The 19925-nt window shown below is 32.2% G+C and overlaps 1 protein-coding gene and 1 long non-coding RNA gene across 3 annotated transcripts; both read right to left on the minus strand.

The window, feature by feature from the left end:
- Positions 1 to 208: 208 nt before the first annotated feature.
- LOC132728977 (uncharacterized) lies at positions 209 to 18289 on the minus strand. 2 transcript variants are annotated; one of them, XM_060714708.1, is made up of 4 exons: positions 18204 to 18289; positions 1109 to 1243; positions 779 to 880; positions 209 to 377 (listed from the first exon to the last, which is right to left on the minus strand). In XM_060714708.1, the coding sequence occupies exons 1-4, from the start codon at positions 18204 to 18206 to the stop codon at positions 252 to 254; spliced, it is 366 nt and encodes a 121-aa protein (XP_060570691.1). In that variant the 5' UTR covers positions 18207 to 18289; the 3' UTR covers positions 209 to 251. The 2 variants fall into 2 exon arrangements, with proteins under 2 accessions (XP_060570691.1, XP_060570690.1); XM_060714707.1 differs by lacking the exon at positions 18204 to 18289 and adding an exon at positions 2210 to 2346.
- LOC132728964 (uncharacterized) lies at positions 16323 to 16871 on the minus strand. The gene is made up of 2 exons (XR_009625553.1): positions 16790 to 16871; positions 16323 to 16500 (listed from the first exon to the last, which is right to left on the minus strand). It is a non-coding gene; the product is annotated as an uncharacterized LOC132728964 (long non-coding RNA).
- Positions 18290 to 19925: the final 1636 nt, after the last annotated feature.

The raw sequence follows: 19925 nt of genomic DNA on the forward strand, positions 1-19925 counted from the left end.
GGTATAATAGGGTTGCTTGTATTATTTAACATTATCATCTTTCTTAATGCACCTAATTGATCTATCTTTTTAGCTAACAACACAATATCTTGTACACTTTCATTCTGTGATAATGTTGTTGTTGTTGTTGTTGTCCTAATTTCTCTTACTTCTGTTTTAAGTCATTGTTCTTCTGTCTATCAATTAACAACTGAAAACCATTTGCACATTAAATTATTATTTACTTTAATTCTTGCACATGTACAAAAAACTTATGAACTTGATTCCTTGTAGAATGTCGTTGCATGTCCGCCACATGCATGTGCCGCCTTAGGATCCAGTTGATCTCTGGTTATAGTCGTCACAGCAGTGGTACTTAAAGCACTCAGTAAACGCAGCTGCAATAAATTAAACGCGACACTTTTGGTTATGGGAAATATTTGAAACTATACTACAACGAAAGGAATAAAAAATGTTCAAAAGTATTATCATTATTATCATTATTATTATTATTATTATTATTATTATTATTATTATTATTATTATTATTGTATATAAACTTATGGGAAATATTTGAAACTATACTACAACGAAAGGAATAAAAAATGTTCAAAAGTATTATTATTATTATTATTATTATTATTATTATTATTGTATATAAACTTTGATTATGTATTAACAAATAATCTAAATAACGATCGAAGAAAAAATCAGATTTGTACCAAAAATATACGACAAAATGTACCCCGGCAATTATGCTATTTTTTATGTCAGTTTCAAAAAGACAAATATAGCTTACCTCAACTGCCCGTAAACCAGCGTCTGTGTGGATAGCCGACTTTTCACTGTCACTTAATGCAAATACGTAGCATTCCTTTGCGCTAACTACAACCATCATTTGCTGAAAATATATTTTTAGTTTATCAAATTTTAGAAATACATTAACTATATAGTATTTTAAATGAGTTGTAATGATTTCTCAGGATGGGGTTGAATCATGTATTATAGTGTCCATGCAATCTATGTGTTGTCAAAAAGCATTTAGATATACAATATGTATGGCTTTTTCAGTAATTTTTTATTATAAAGTAACATAGTAACGTTAGCGTGGAACAAAACAATCACTTACAGAGTGAGATTCGTAGATAAACTTGAAAGATTCTCTCGCTGGAGGCTCCCTCGTCGTGTTGGTGTGATGGTGCGAATGGTTATGTGTGTGATTGTGGTTATGAACATGGTGAGGTCTTTGTGTTGTTGTCATACACTGAAACAAACCATGTTTTATTGAATACATTACACAGAATTAGCGTTAAATTTCAAAATTAACGGATATCCTTAGATAGTACCTTATAGCGGTATCATAATTTGAGATGAAATTACTATTTTAGCCTTCTGTTATCGTGTTGGGCATATCAAAAATAATATACATGTACAGTAACGTTTGATTAAGTAATGCAATGTAATTTGCTAGCTATAAATCCAGCAGTAAAGAGTAGGACAACAATGGTTACCGCATCATTGTGTAAATTAATGTTGATATCCACAACTTTGTGAATAGTTAAAAAGTTCTTTTACTTTTTTATGTTAATGATACAAAATAAATCTGAATGTTTTGATATGAAAATATTTTTTTCAAGTAGATTATATATGTGTCAGTTTTTCATGATTCAAATTTGGGGTATGAATCAATTTATACGTTTCCGACTTACAAATAAGATCACTATCGTATGAAGACATATCAAAACTAACGCTCGGCTAAATCTCATTCAATCCAATATGATGAAAAACACTTCGCACATACTATATTTTAAGGCCCATTATGTCCTTAAAATGCTTATTTTGGGGTACTTCCCTAGTTCGTTAGTAAACAGTACCATCTTTTTCTTCTGTTGCTTTGTTTGGAAATCAGTATAGTTATATAAATTTTAGTATTTTGTATGGAAGCCAAAATACAACTTTGTTTACATTTTGCTTTATTTATGACAAATCATGTCACATTTAGTGCTACTTTTGTCAGCTAACAAGAATCTAACGTACTCTTAAACCATTATTGAAACGTTATAAAACTGATGTTTGCCTTTTCTAAAAAAATAAATATTTATTTGTTTTTCTAAGACATAATGTGCCTTTACTTTGTATAAGAAATAAAGCATACATGTATATGATTCAGGTGACTTAAAATACCTATATCAATTTTATAAATGAAAAAGTGGAAACATAAATACGTTACCATAACATATGAGACACAGACAAAACAAGCTAGTAGAATCCTGAGCATGATGTTCCTCTTGGTCGCCAGCTGAGTAAGACAATGATACTGGTCCGCAATTTGATTCGTATTTATAGTTGGTCACAATTTATATTAAGTAACATGTTATCATCATTTCTGTTCAGATCTAAATACAGATATAATTAGACATGACACATTTTGATAGATCCATATGTTCACATCGCAGACTTAATACAAACGATCTTAGTTAACCCATTTATACCGAAATAAACTTTCAATTCGTGACCTTACTGTTTGCACTTTATCCCATTTAAGAATCTTATGTAAACGAAGAAACATTTACTTAGCAGAAATATACATTTTTCTGTAAACAGAAAATCAAGATTTGACTAATACTTTTATTTTCTCGTTGCGTACGTTTTAATTAAATACATTATGCCTTAGTAACGAATATTCTACCTTCTTTAGAAAGATGAAAATCAAATTTTATCACCTTTTAAAAATGGTTTTAGAGCATGTTAAATGCACATTGCCTGCATTGAATATGAAATAATTTGAAAATATAAACAAAGTAACATTTTGACTTCCATACCAAATATTAAATCAAAATATGTACTGATTGGTTAATAAAGACAGAAGCAAAAATGTATCTGGGCAATGAGTATTTTTGGACACCAAAAACTAAAAAGCTGAGAAATAGCATTAAAAGCTCTATGAGACATAATGGGTTTTAAAATTTAGCAACAAAGCTAGATAGATTTATCAAAGTGGGGCAAACTCTTGTTTTAGTGTTTGAAGTTCTTCTTGTTTAAAAACAATGAAGTATTTGAAATCAATCGTAAGATGTCAACTTTAATAAATCTATAAGCCAGTGAAGGACAAATGATTGTTAATAAAAAGAAGAATTCTGCATAACAGTTAATCTAAACGATTTAAGCACATGTAATTTTTATTCAATTATCTTTGAACCTTATTTTTTACTCCTTTTTCTCTGTATAAAAATCTGTAAAAAATTAAAAGACGGTAATTTTTATTGTCTTTAATATTTTGTAAACTATTTGACCTTTTGAATGGTTAAAATTTTGATTGAATTAACCTGTTGACCTATCTGCCCGAGATGACACATATAACCAAGGAAAGCTTAGATTGTTCTAAATTTGAGAGTTGATAGTCATAATATATTATATAAACAAATAATACGCAGGTGATGGACGAAAGGTAGTTCAGCACATTAAAATGTGAGAACTTTGTGCCTTTTTGACCTTAAAGTTACATTAAATAAATTTCATAAAAACAGAAATAGCGACATTTCATTGATAAATTGGGTTTCATATCGACTCCAGATCTTATTTTGGTGTCCAGTCAACCAAAATGAGTTTTATAAGCATAAAAAATGGACAACCTCATTGTGGCGAAATCGGAAGTACAATATCTGTTTGCATGAGAAACTCCGCCTTCTGATCATCCGTACATCAATATTAAATCAACAAACATGACTATAAGTAGCCGTCCTAATTTAACGGTATATTTCCGCATTGTAACGGATGTTTTCATACAAATTTAATCTTATTTTATTTTTTACTGAACCTCAGGCCTAGTGCACCGTGAAGTTAAACGGTTAAAATGTGTTTTCACAAGAAAATCTCATATTTGTTGTGTTCCGGATAGCAGTTATAACATTGTGACGTAGCGCATACACAAGCTGATTATAATCTTCATTTGCATGTTAAAATTCGTATACGAACTTTAGTGTTACCGTGGGGTTTTCCGTTTAATATCCTAATTTATGAACAATATTTGATGGAATTTACAGCAATACTGTTAAAAAGGTTAATGAATCTGTAGAATGATTGGTTTTTAGGCCGACGGCAAAATATTTTTACATATTTATTTAGTGTAGCTTTAATATTTGTACGAAATACATATATAAATATGTGTTCGTTACCTTGTACATGTTACTCTAAAAGAGTTTTAGTAAGGTTTCGTTACTAATTGTTAAAAATGTTAAGTTGAAATCGAAGACATCACCCCCTCCCCCCACCCCCCCCCTCCCCTCAATGCGCATAAAAACGCGCTTGACTTTACAACGATTTTCACCAAATGCTTCAATTAATTGCTATATATACTATACGTTTCCAGGCACAAGTTCGATCCTGAAATAGTGCATAGAGGACCACATCAGGTCTTTCTGAACAAATAAAGCTGGTTAGTCGCCATATTTACATCTACATGATACTCTCTAACAATCAAGACTGACTATAACTGGAGGCATAACCTCTGCTATGTTGGTGCGACGTAACCAACCCCCAACCCTTAAATTGATTTCACGGGTATGAATATGACAAAGTTCATATTTGATAGATGAAACATCTCCTGCCGCGTCTGCATGCAAGAAGTAAAAAAACAACATTATACTTTATACTTAAATAGAATTATAATGCAATAAAACTAACATGCAAGTGTTGACAATGAATAAATTCAAGTATTAATGCATGCAATCTTGCATTTAAGACATTTACAGGATTTATGAATTAGAATATTAACTTTTACTCTCCTGTATGTACGTACATTTGTACAAGGTGTGTACTGCACACATGCTGCAGTTGTCGTTTATTTGGTTACATGGCGTGTATGTATTGGCCTGGCTCTATACTTGTAGCACATTCATGCCATTATCACCACGTACGCACGCATGCACAAACACAATTGTAAATTGTATTATACCATTTGTAAAACTACTGAAATTTTAAATTACCATGACACAATCGACGAAATACTTTATTTTAAAACATAAAACATTTAGACATGATGTTACAATTGTAAAAGTATTATAGGAGTATAGTAAATCAGTTTCATTATATCCAAACTGATATATACATTATCACATTTCCATGCCAACAAAAAGTTTATATTCTAATGCATGTTTAAGGCCCATAAAATCATTTGAAAGGATGTGAGGTATTATTACAAAACTTATTATGTTTATCTTTGGAGAAATCGTCTGAATCTGTTTGAATTTTATAATGTTGTTTTTTACGTTATTTACGTAAGGACAGTCATTATGCTATCTCTTAAGATATAACTGTCCAATGTGGTAACATTATATATATGTTTTAGCTTTATAAAGATAAAAATGTTGCATATGAAAACTTACATAAAGATAATTAATGTTACTTATGAAAATTTAAGGGAAACAACTCTCGATGCTTTCTTTCTGATGTCGCGACCGAGAGGTGAATGAACCTTGCCTGCTACAGACGGTTTTATTTGTTCTATTGTTAAAAACAGTAACTTGACACTAACGTACTAAAATTGATTTATATACAATACTAGTTGACACAGCATCAAACATCATAATAATTTATATACGTACTATGGTCTGAAAATATATAAAATTTTATATTTTTAATTAATTTAACATGTGTTCGTCACTAAATCGTTATAATAATAATGGGTTTAAACTAAATAGACTGTTACTAAACTAATGCATCGTATTTCGAATTTAAAGGGCCACATTTCATTGTAATCTGATTCCTAGTGTACAAAGAAGCAATTGTTTTGTAAGAAAGACAGTTTGGCCAGTCATGGTGATTTGTTTATTTTTACGATGAACAAATACACCCTGCAACAGACGGAAATGAATAGTTCCAGTTTCATTTTTCATATCGAAAGCATTTTTGACCAAAAAGCATTAATGACCAAAAAGTACTTTCTTTGTTTTTTTATTTTTGTCTTAAAAGATCGTAGTTCACCACATATTCTAGTGATAGGATTATTTGGTCAGAATTCTATGTAACAGGTGTAGTGGTGGGGTTAATGTCAATAAACACTTGATATGTTTATATGATTTATTCTAGCAAGAATAAAACCTGTAATAAAATAAAACAACAATAAGACATCACATTACAAACAAATATTTCACAAGACAAATACATTTCACAAAATACATAATACAAAATATTACAGAACAATTCAAATTACAATAAAAACAATTTCACAAATAAATAAATATATACAAATATACACACCAGGCTTGATAGAAGAGATTCTTATTTAATAATTAATGTAAATAAAAAGCAAGCATGTCTATAAAGAAATAACTTAAAGCTCACTATATTTTACTACTCACTGGAGTAATTGGGATAGTTTCTGGAGTAACTGGAAAAAAAAACAAGAATAAAGATCAACAAGGCAAAGGCAACGTTCACAGGACGCGGCCCCCGAAACACCCAAGCATGGCACCCAGAAGGCACCAAACAAAAAACCTGGAGTGGACATAAGGGTGAAAGGAGTGGGACATGTAATGTGAAATAATATCAACTAAAACGGGCCCATAAGGGAATGAAAGGGATAAGGGCTGTAAGGGTGAAAAGGTGGGGAGGGGGTTAAAAAAGGGGTGAGGGGGGAATTGAGAAAATACCTACCGTCAACGACAATCCAACAAGACAGACAACACAAAACATGTAAACATCCAAAACAAGTAACAATACAGACATGAAAAAGACGTGAAGGAACACAGAGGGGTACCGCCTTAGAACGGTCAGTGGTAGTTAAACCACTGGGGAGTTTAAACCGGTTTTAGGCGCGCCAAACCTCTTTCTTAGCCCCAATATGTTCCTAATGACATGAAAGTGTAAATAAAATTAATCCCCGCCAAGTGAAATTCTAACAATGGTCATGGTTACATTAGACGAAATAAATAAAACACATACAAAATAATGTAAATATGTAGAAAAAGGTACAGCCTAATGACCATTACTAAAGTACTCGATGCCTTAAAGGAAGGCAGAGCAACAAGAAAATCACCTACAAGGGCCCGACGAAGCAAGACAGAAGACGAACATTAAGACAATTCAGTCCCAAAGGGCTTTAAGAACTGTCCATCATAGAGTCTCCCACTTAGTCCGTCAGATGTAATTAAAAGAGGAAAGCGTAGCGTCCAACTGTAAAAGGGTTTAACACCAAGCATGCGGTATGCCTTAAAATAATTGGGTCATAACCTCTTTTAATAAACCGTTTGATAATTTTAGTGAAGACTGCAGAAAAATTACTATGACCCATGATCCAAGTCTGAATAACGATGGTAAAACTTTGTAAAATATTAACGCAATTTATGATAGCGATAACCTTGTTTAAGAAGTTTGTAAGTAATAAATAAATTGCGTTCATTAAAATCATCAACACGACTGCACGCCCTAGCAAATCTGATTAATTGAGAAATATACACCCCATATGATGTAGCATGAGGTACATCTCCATCTAAATGTGGATAGTTAACAATATTAAAATCAAAATCATCTCTGTTATTGTAGATATTAGTTTCTATAGTATTGTTAATGATAGAAATGTTTAAATCTAAAAAAGATGTTATAACGTCAGAAAAGTTAGTTTTATTCAATTTAAGTTTACTGGGATATATTTTAGAAACCAATTGATCGAAATAAGGATTATTCATGTTAAGAATATCATCTAGGTAGCGGGAAGTGTTGTTAAATGCATATATAATTTCCTGATGTGAAGTAGGGGAAAGACTGTACATAAAATCCCTCTCATAGCAGGAAAGAAATAAATCAGTTATCAGGAGGGCACAATTAGTTCCCATTGGAATGCCTATTATCTGTTTGAAAACTGTATTACCAAACCTGACATAATGTTATCTAATAAAAAAGAAAGTGGTTTACAAACTTCGTCACAGGAACACTTGAGTAACTGGAACACTTACTGGAGTAACTGGGATAGTTACTGGAGTAACTGGAACACTTACTGGAGTAACTGGTACACTCACTGGAGTAACTTGGACATTGTCTGGGGAATATGTCAGAAATCCAATCTGTTATCGACAAACATGCTCCAACAAAGGAACAAACTAGGATATGCAGAACTCAAAAACCTTGGTTCAATGAGTCAATATTGGAATCTAAGCGTATTGTCCGAAAAAAGAGAGAATTTGGAGAAAGTACAAAGAGCCAGAACAGTTCAAGAAATTTAAAGAAGCACGGAATAGATACTGTAAAGAAATTGATTCTGAGAAAAAAACTAGTAATAAGTGAGAAAATTCTAAATGCCAAAGGTGATTCAAAAAAACTCTATGGTTTAATTTCGGAATTAACTGGTACTAAAGCTGAAAATCCTATGCCACAGTCTACAAATGACGGTGAGCTAGCTGAGAAGTTTGCAGACTTTTTTATGGACAAAATAGCTAAAATTCGTAAATCACTTCAGGATTTTCCAAGCTTCATTCCAAATTTCAAACAAATTCAACCTTTAGAAAATTTCGAGGATCTTACAGAAACACAGGTGAAGAGCCTTATTTGTGAACTAAATACCAAATCGTGTGAGCTGGACTTAATACCCACACATATATTAAAGTCACATCTAGATGAGCTTCTGCCAACCATTACCAAACTCGTCAATCTATCTCTGTCTTAAGGCGTATTTCCAACACACTGGAAACAGGCGATCGTTAGACCCCTTCTTAAGAAGTCTGGTTTATTATTAAAATTGTCAAACAAGAGGCCTGTCAGTAACTTATCGTTTCTTTCAAAATTGATAGAAAAGGCTGCGCTCTTCAGACTAAATAACCATGTCGATACCCATAATTTGTTACCCAAAGCAAGAGGTCACAGCTCTAATTGCAATAGATCTAAGTGCAGCTTTCTACACCGTTGACCACAACATTCTACTCGACGTGTTACACAGTCAGTACGGTGTCAATGGTACCGTGTTAGCTTGGGTGGACTCGTACCTGCGACCTCGTAGTTGTCGCGTCAGTGTTAATTCTACTGAATAGACTCCACGATTGCTGGAATGCAGTGTACCTCAGGGGAGCTGTCTTGGTCCATGGCTCTATCTCACATATGCGGGAACCCTATTTGATGTGATACCACCATCCATATCTGTGTACGGCTTTGCTGATGACCACATTGCTAGTCAACGCTTTCGACCAACTTCAGTGACCAATGAATTTGACGCTATAAAGCAACTTGAAGACAGTGCTGTAATCATCAATGACTGGATGAATGCTAATAAACTCAAAATGAACACCACTAAGACAGAATTCATTATGTTTGGTAGTAAAGCCCAACTTGGTAAATGTTTAATTAAAGAAATTGATATCGCCGGTGATAAAGTTCAAAATGTCAGTGTCATAAGATACTTAGGTGCCTACTTAGACGAGGGCCTAAGATTCTCAACACATGTTAAGACCAAGTGTAGAACTGCTATGTTAAATTATTTGAGAATAAAGAGCATTCGCAAATATCTGACTCAGGACGCCACAAAAATCCTAGTATTGTCGCTTGTAATCTCACATTTGGATTATTGCAACGCTATATTGTTTGGCATTTCAGAAAGTGAGTTACAGAAATTACAGCGTATCCAGAATATGTGCGCTAAACTTGTTTTGCAACGCGGAAAATATGATAGTTCCAAAGACTCTTTGTTGGAACTGCATTGGTTACCAATTAAAGCTAGGATCAATTTTAAAATACTATATACAATGTATAACTGTTTTATGGGCAATGCTCCGGTTTATCTAACAGAACTGTTACACAAGCCTGCCATAAAAAGACCAAATCTCAGATCTGTTGATAATATGGATTATTGTTTTGCTGTCCCCTTTAACAAAAGGAAAACATTTAACGACAGAAGTTTTAGTACCGTTGGTCCAACTCTCTGGAATAAATTGCCTCTGTATATAAGACAGTCTTCGACTTTGGACATGTTCAAGAAAAATGTCAAAACCTACTATTTAAGAGATTTTCACGCATTGTTTTAAGATTGTGATTGGGCTGTAAACTGATAGAGATGTGGAAATGTGTTTGAAATTTTACTGAAATAACCATTAATTTTTATTTTCTTTTAAATTATTTTTTATTGTTATTTTTTATAACTATTCTTTCTTTTTTTAAAGTTTTCAATACTTAATATTTTACACGGCTGATACCTTTAACATATTTTTTGTAGTTCATTTGCCATGCATATGTGTTGTTTTTTTTTTATCTATATGTACATACTTTTATTATCCTTTTGTACAACGCCATTGAATATGTATATAGAAATAGGCGTTTAATTAAATAGAACAGTTTCAGTTTTTTTTATGTCACAGGATTGGGGTGAATGCTAGAACAAATGAAGAAGGAGCATTAGAAGAATGTCCATAATCAACGCGAGTATTGCGACTGGGAGTAACTGGAAATCTCCTCTGTGGTATGACGTATATAATGTAACGACGTTGGTAGAACGTCATATAATGAGCATAACAATACCGGTATGCGAAAACAAAAGATGATGAATTCACATAAAGGATTATAGAATCAGCATCATACTCTTTCTTTATAGAAACACGTCTAGATATTGGTTTAGGCTTAGTTTCAACAGGTGAATCTGCATCTTCTACAGGAATAGAAATAAATGGAAGAAGAATATTTCTGTGAAGGGTTTCAACAGGACATTTTCGAGACTCAAGCTGTACTTTATATACAGGTTGGTCAGGAAATGGTATGTCAATGATAACAAAAGGATCATTCTCCCACTTATCTGCCAGCTTCTGTCGCCCTTGAAGATTGACCTTTCGAACCAAAACAATATCGCCTACAACCAGTTTGTTCTCGCGAACTCTACGGTCATATTGCTTCTTGTTTTGATCAGCCCGCTTCTTGGCAACATCACCAGCTAACCGATAAGCATATTGAAGGCGTTCCTTCAAACGAGAAACATAAGTAGTAGGAGAAAGATGTTCAGAGTTAGAAGGAAAAGTAACAAGATAGGCATCAACAGTAAGACGGGGATGCCATCCAAACATAAGAAAGTGAGGAGAAAAACCTGTAGAAGAGTTCTTGGTGGCGTTATAAGCCTGAACAAGAGAAGGAACAAAATCTGCCTACTAAGATTTATGATCTTCAGCCAGAGTACCTAACATTCTGAGATGGGTCCAATTAAATCGTTCAGCTGATGAATTTCTCATAGGGTGGAAAGGAGAGGTTCTTGTCTTTTGAACATTTGCAATCTTGCAAAGTTCCTTGATGACTTGACTTTCAAAATTCCGCCCCTGGTCAGAATGCAGCTGCTCTGGAAAAGAATACTGGACAATAAAATGTTCAAATAAGGCACGAGCAGTGGTAGTCGCCTTTTGATCACGGCAAGGAATAGCCTTGACGTATCTGGTAAAATGGTCGGTAATGACCAAGACGTCCACATACCCTCCTTTGAACTTCTCCAGCTTCAAGAAATCCATACACACAAGTTGCATGGGTCTTGAAGTCTGGATTGGAACCAATTCTGCAGCAGGTACAACCGGTTTCTTTCTGCAAATACAACTTTTGCAACCTGAAATGCGACTGTAAAAATCTACCTCCATTCCAGGCCAATAAAAACGTTGACGAGCTAACCATAGAGATTTATCACTGTCGGGATGGCCTACATTGTCATGAACACCAGTAAAAGCAATATTCCTATGAGAATAAGGAATAACAAGTTGTTGTACGATATGGAACACCATCTTTGATAGAAAGACGAGAGAAGTCACTCGTATTATTATATAAGGTACTTATATTGGTACAGTTAGTACTGGGTAAAATACAGTTACCTTTTATTATTTTTTTAAAGGTGTATTGAATTAAAAACAATTCTGGTAAGAGTTATAATATAGATAAAAGCATTTATACTTACTTTTCATATTGTTTGTGAATACATCAATAAATTTGATTATTGAGGGTTATTTAAAATAAACTTATTGGTTTTTCACCATAAGTTAGGTGTATTTCCCTGGTCTATTTTACCCCAGATTTCCGCTTCAGTGTCTTTTTCTTTGTACACTTATTTCTTTCTTTTATTTTTTTTTTATTTTCTGTTTATTTTATTTATTGACTTTATTTTCATCTGTCCACTCAATCGGAGGGTCTATATTTTTTCTCTCTGTTCATTTTTTTTTTCATTTTTTTTTTCAGCCATGGAGTCAAGTGAGAAAAGGTACTTGTTTTCAGAAGAAGAAATGATAGCCTTTTTATCACCTAAATATGACATTTCTCTTAAGAAGATAGCATCAATCTCTTATGTTCAATGTTCACTTAAGGGTATTGAACAGCGTTTCTCTGAACAGCTACGAGGTTTACAGTCTTGTATTGATAGAAGATTGCATATTATTTTACAAAAGGTGGATTCCTTATCATTTTCTCCACAACCTAATCCTCTTTCTCAGTGTTTTTATACTCCACCACCACCACCACCCCCACCAGTAGATACATTCAAACATGAAACACCACCTCAAGCAACATCTCATTACACATCTAACAATACCAATCGCAGTTGGCGTGGTCGTAGTAAGGGTATAAATCAACAGGGCCATGTTGCTGCGCAACAGGGATCTTCTGCGGTTTATCCAAACTAGGGTCCGCCTCTGTTGTTGGCCAATCACAGGCGGTTATTGAGAAGCAATCGCTGGTTAATAGAATTATTGGATGTTCCAATACGGCCAATATTTTATTTAATGGTATTTCAGCCATAGCTCTAGTTGATACTGGTTCAATGGTTTCAACAGTATCAAACTCATTTATTTGTCATTGTCAAATAGACCGCCACTGTTAAATTTGACAGATTCCAATATTAATTTAGACATTTCAGTTGCAAATGGGCAATCTTTAGATATTTTAGGGTACATTGAAGTTCCGATTGCTATACCGGAATTAAACCTTCAGTTGCCTGTGCCTGTATTAGTTGTCCCTGATACACACAACAACATATCTTGTTCTGTGATAATACAGTCACGTTTGATTATGTAATGCAATGCTAAATTTAACCTTATCTACACAGGTTACACTTTATTCGGAAAGTACTATCATAGAGGACAAGCTTCAATTTTGCAATCAGTCTTGATCTTAGATGTATTCATAAATCCCATGATATGCCTTTTGACATATCCGAGTGATACTATTTACAGTAAACCAGCCTAACCTAGTGCTATACCTTTTGATGATAGGAAATGTAAAAATTGTTTTATTTTGGAAGATGAATTTCACTTTATTTTAGAATGTTCTTTATATAATGAATTACGAAAAAAAATATATAAAAAAAACACTTTTGGAAAAGACCAAATATACCTAAATTTGTTACATTGATGAATTCAGAAAATGAAATAGAAATTAGAAACTTATCAATGTATATATTTAAAGCTTTCGATGTTCGAAACACTATTCTTTACAGTTAATTAAAAGTTTGTCCCAAACGCTGTATCACTGTTTCTTAAATACACTTATTTTCGTTTTGTTTTGTGATTTACTTCCATATTAATAGGATGGTATCTGTCCTTAGTATTTATTTACCAGTATATGAATTGAGACATGTTGATAGTATATTCTATCTATAGTTTACGTTTTCTGATTGCTAAAAATACTGTGTAACTTAATGATATATGTTAAGTGTGACATTGACCATTTGATTGTATTGTATGCTTTGTTATATGTACTGTGTATGTATGGGCATATTGCCCAAATGTACTTTGAAATAAACTCTTGAAACTCTTGTATTATGTACAGTAAAACAGCCTATGTATTACAGTAAAACAGCCTATGTATTATGTACAGTAAAACAACCTATGTATTACAGTAAACAAGCCTATGTAATATGTACAGTAAAACAGCCTATGTATTACAGTAAACCAGCCTATATATAACAGTAAAACAGCCTATGTATTACAGTAAACCAGCCTATGTATTACAGTAAACCAGCCTATGTATAACAGTAAAACAGCCTATGTATTACAGTAAACCAGCCTATGTATTACAGTAAACCAGCATATGTATTACAGTAAAACAGCCTACGTATTACAGTCAACCAGCCTATGTATTAAAGTAAACCAGCCTATTTATTAAAGTTAACCAGCCTATGTTTAACAGTAAAACAGCCTATGTATTACAATTAACCAGCCTATGTATAAAAGTAAAAAAGCCTTTGTATTACAGTAAATTAGCCTATGTTTTACAGTAAACAAGCCTATGTATTACGGGAAAAAACAGCCTATGTATAACAGTAAACCATCCTATGTATTACAGTAAACCAGCCTATGTATCACAGTAAAACAGCCTATGTATTACAGTAAACCAGCCTATGTATTACAGTAAAACAGCCTATGTATTACAGTAAACCAGCCTATGTATTACAGTAAAACAGCCTATGTATTACAGTAAACCAGCCTATGTATTATAGTAAACAAGCCTATGTATAACAGTAAAACAGCCTATGTATTAGAGTAAACCAGCCTATGTATAACAGTAAGAAAGCCTTTTTATTACAGTAAATTAGCCTATGTATTACAGTAAACCAGCCTATGTATAAAAGTAAAAAAGCCTTTGTATTACAGTAAATTAGCCTATGTTTTACAGTAAACAAGCCTATGTATTACGGGAAAAAACAGCCTATGTATAACAGTAAACCATCCTATGTATTACAGTAAACCAGCCTATGTATCACAGTAAAACAGCCTATGTATTACAGTAAACCAGCATGTATTACAGTAAAACAGCCTATGTATTACAGTAAACCAGCCTATGTATTACAGTAAAACAGCCTATTTATTACAGTAAACCAGCCTATGTATTATAGTAAACAAGCCTATGTATAACAGTAAAACAGCCTATGTATTAGAGTAAACCAGCCTATGTATAACAGTAAGAAAGCCTTTTTATTGCATAACAAGCCTATGTATTACAATAAACAATCCTATGTATTACAGTAAAACAGCCTTTGTATTACAGTAAACAAGCCTATGTATTACAGTAAATCATCCTATGTATTACAGTAAATTAGCCTATGTATTACAGTAAACCAGCCTATGTATTACAGTAAAACAGCCTATGTATTACAGTAAACCAGCATATGTATCACAGTAAACCAGCCTATGTATTACAGTAAACCAGCCTATGTATTACAATAAATTAGCCTATGTATTACAGTAAACCAGCCTATGTATTACAGTAAACCAGCATATGTATTACAGTAAAACAGCCTATGTATTACAGTAAACCAGCCTATGTATTACAGTAAACCAGCCTATGTATTACAGTAAACCAGCATATGTATAACAGTAAAACAGCCTATGTATTACAGTAAACCAGCCTATGTATTACAGTAAACCAGCCTATGTATAACAGTAAACCAGCGAATACCTAGCGAAGGGTAGTGGAGCGACAGTTAGGGTATGATTTTTATGAGTTTTGTTTTAAATGAAGGGCTAGATAAAATATAGTTTCTTATATAAAAGACGAGCTTGACATAATAGCAGTGTAAAACTGCAATTAATGATCATCGTAAATCAGTGTAAGGTAAAGTAAACGATCATGTATCATGTATCGTATGTCCATGTTACTTTACTATATAATCATTCCCCATAAATTGTAGGATTTTATATTTTCTATTCTTTACAAATATTTTGGTACAGACAAACACAGATAATTATATCTTTCGCTATAGTTTACATATTTTTCTTTAAACGTTTATTTTATATTCAAGGTTCTATTTCAAAATATGTAAATGACAGTTGAGGTGTTGCAAATGAACTTGATATAAGAAGTTGTATATTGGCTGAGAATACTTCTAAGTATTTTAAAATACTGACATATTATCATGATAGAAAGTCTGTAAATCATTAAAAATGGAATCTGTGTGATAAATTATGTTGAACAATATTTTAAATCTTATTTTCATGAATAGTGTTGTGAGCATTATTAAATCACAAAATAAATACATGTACAGTTAACTCAAAGAAATATGCTATGGCACAACATGTGCCTTAAATGTTTATTCCTAACATAATAGAATTAGACTTATATATTTCGAACAATTTCTAGATACATTGTACTTCATTTGTAGAAATAACAGTTCCTTTCGATCCGACAAAATCTTGAATTTGAACTGAATTATCTGATAATTTCATTCAAAATACGGATTTTTATGAAAAATTTGGTTCACGATACGGACGATGGTATAGTAGGGTTGCATGTATTATTTAACATTATCATCCTTCTTAATGCAACAAACCGTTGTCCTGATTTCTCTTACTTCTGTTTGAAGTCAAACAAGCCATTGTTCTTCTGTCTATCAATTAACAACTAAAAATGACAACATTTAATTATCATTTATTTTTATTCTTGTACATGTACAATCTTATAGAATTATGAACTGGATTCCTTGTAGAATGTCGTTGCATGTCTGCCACATGCATGTGCTGCCTTAGGATCCAGTTGATCGCTGGTTGTAGTTGTCACAGCTGAGGTACTTAAAGCACTCAGTAAACGTAGCTGTAATAAATTAGAAAAGAATAGGCTCAAAACGCAACACTTTTGGTTATGGGAGATATCTGAAACTATACTACAACGAAAGGAATAAAAAAATCTTCAAAAGAATTATTATTATTATTATTATTATTATTATTATTATTATTATTATATAGAAAATATGATTATGTATTAACAAATATACAAAACAATGATCGAAGAAAAAATCAGTTTTGAACCAAAAATATATGACAAAAAGACCCGGCAATAACAAACATTTTATGTCAGTTTCAAAAAGACAAATAAAGCTTACCTCTACTGCCCGTATACCAGCGTCTGTGTGGATAGCCGACTTTTCACTGTCACTTAATGCAAATACGAACATTCCTTGGCGCGCTAACTACAACCATCATTTGCCTGAAAATATATTTTTTAAGTTTATCAAATTTTTAGATATACATTTAAAATTTAATTATTTATTGTATTGTCAGGGATGGGGGTTTTGAATCATGTTAAGTGTCCATGCAATCTATGTCGTTGTCAAAAAAGCATTTAAATATAAAAATGATAGCTATTTTAGAAATTTTATTATTTGTAGTAACATTAGTAACGTTTATCGTTTGAGCAAAACAACCACTTACGAGTGAGTTCGTAGATAAACGTGAAAAGATTCCCTCGCTGGAGGCTCCCTCGTCGTGTTTTGGTGTTATGATGCGAATGGTTATGATGTGTGTGATTGTGGTTATAACCTAGGTGAGGACTTTGTTGTTGTTGTCATACACTAAAACGAACCATGTTTTATCTATACATATTACACAAATTGCATTTTAACTATCAAAATTTCGGGTACCCCCGACCTTATAGCTTATCAAATTTAAATGAAATCAAATCACTATTATTGGGCCTTTTTTATCGTGTGGCATTTTTAAAAAATACATCAGTTTGATTTTGTAAAGCCCCAAAGTTAATTTTCGACTTAAAAGTCCCGCAAAAGAGGGAGACAAAAAATGGTTACTGCTCAATTTTAACTTGATGTTGATTCCCCCTTTTTGAAAGCGAAAAAATTATTTGGTTACAATGAATGTACAAAAATAAATTTAAAAGTTTTGAAATGAAACTTTTTTGTTCAAGTTGATCCAATTCGTTTAAGTTTTTAATGTATGAATCAATTTATACATTTCCGACTAACAAATAAGATCACTATCGCATGAAGACAAAACTCGGCTAAGTATATGATTGTTAACTCATTCAATTCAATGTGATAAAAACACATAATATTATTTAAAGGCCCATTACGCCCTTAAACTGCTTATTTTTGGGTACTTCTATTGTTCGTAAAAAGTAACTATTGGTCAGTAAATAGTACCATCTTTTTCTTTTGTTGTTTTCTTTGGAAAATTTGGAAAGTTATATAAATTTTAGTATTTTGTATGGAAGCCAAAATACAACTTTGTTTACATTTTGCTTTATTTATGACAAATCATGTCACATTAAGTGCTACTTTGTCAGCTAACAAGCATCTAACGTACTCTTAACCATTATTGAAACAGTTATAAAAAACTCAGTTTCCCTTTTCTAAAAAAAAAATATTTATTTGTTTCTAAGACATTAAGTGTGCCTTTACTTTGTATAAGAAAATAAAAGCATACATTTCATATGATTCTAGCGTGACTTAAAATACCCTATATCAATTTTATTAAATGAAAAGTAAACATAAAATACGTTACCATAACATATTAAACACAGACAAGACAAGCTATGAGAACCCTGAGCATGATGTTGTTCCTCTTGGTCGCCGGCTTAGTAAGACAATTTATACTCGTTCTCAAAATGAGGTTCGTATTTATAGTTGGTCACATTTACATTTTAGTACATTTTATCACAATTAAGTTCAGATCTAAATACAGATATAAGTTAGACATGACACATTTGATAAGATCCATATGTTCACATCGCAGACTTAATACAAACGATCTTAGTTAACCCATTTATACCGAAATAAACTTTTCAATTCGTGACCTTATTGTTTGCACTTTATCCATTTAAGAATCTTATGTAAACAAGAAACGTTTACTGAGCAGAAATAATCATTTTTTCTGTAGACAGAAAAATCAAGATTTATCTATTACTTTTATTATCTCGTTGCGTACGTTTTAAATGCATAGAAATTAATATCTACCTTCTTTAAAAGAGGAAAATCAAATTTATCACCTTTAAAAAATGGTTTAGAGCATTTTAATGCATAGCCTGCATTGAATAAGAAATAATTTGAAAAATAATAACAAAGTAGCATTTTGACTTCCATATCAAATATTAACAAATATGTAGCTGATTGGTTAATAAAGACAGAAGCAAAAAATTTTCTGGGCAATAATTTTTTTTTTTGACACCAAAATCTGTAAAGCTGAGGAATAGCAAAATAGCTCTATGAGGCCATAATGGGGTTTAAAAAATTTTAGCAACAAAGCTAGACAGATTTATCAAAGTGGGCAAACTCTTGTTTTAGTGTTTCAAGTTGTGTCTTTGTTCAAAAGGAATAAAGGTATTAAATTAACGTATGATGTCAACTTTAAAAATCTATAAGTCAGTAAGGACAAAATGATTGTTAATAAAAAGAACAATTCTGAAAAACAGTTTATCAAAACGATTAAGCCAAATGTTAATTTTTGATTCAATTATCTTTGAACCTTTTTTTTCAGCCCTTTTTTTGGCTGTATACAAATCTGATTAAAAGTATTTTAAATGAAACGGTCATTTTAATTGTCTTTTTAATATTTTTGTAAACTTTTTTGGACCTTTTTGAATGATCATTAAAATTTTTGTTTTTTGAATTAACCTGTTGACCTATCTGTCCTAAGATTGTACCAATAACCAAGGAGAGCTTAAGATTGTTTTTATTTGATAGACAATTTGACAAGTCATATAATAAACACATATTACGCAAGAGGGAAATGGACGAAAGGTTTAAAGTTTTTTCAGTACAAATTAAAATGTGAGAAACTTTGTTACCTTGTTGACCCTAATTTATCTTGTACGAAAATACATAATATATTTAAATATGTTTTTCGTTAAACCTTTGAATCTCCTAACTTTGATTCCGATATGACCATTGTTTCATTAAAAAGATTATTATGTTTTAGTAAGGCTTCGTTTGCTGATTGTTATAAGTTAAAATCGAAGACATCACCACCACCACCACCACCCACACAACCCCCACTCCCCCCCCCCCAAAAAAAAAAAGAAATGCACATACAAACGCGCTTGACTTTTTTTTTCAACGGTTTTCACCAAGTGCTTCAATTACATCACTGAAACAGATTGTTTCTATATACATGTATTCTTTTATGTTTCCAGGCACGAGTTCGATCGTGAAATAGGGCATGGAGAACCACATCAGGTCTTTGCTGAACAAATAAAGCTGGTTAGTCGCCATATTTACATCTACATTA

The sequence above is a fragment of the Ruditapes philippinarum genome, unplaced genomic scaffold (genome assembly GCF_026571515.1).
Source record: "Ruditapes philippinarum isolate M1 unplaced genomic scaffold, ASM2657151v2 ctg3940_1_1_1_1, whole genome shotgun sequence".
Classification (NCBI taxonomy): Eukaryota; Metazoa; Mollusca; class Bivalvia; order Venerida; family Veneridae; genus Ruditapes; species Ruditapes philippinarum.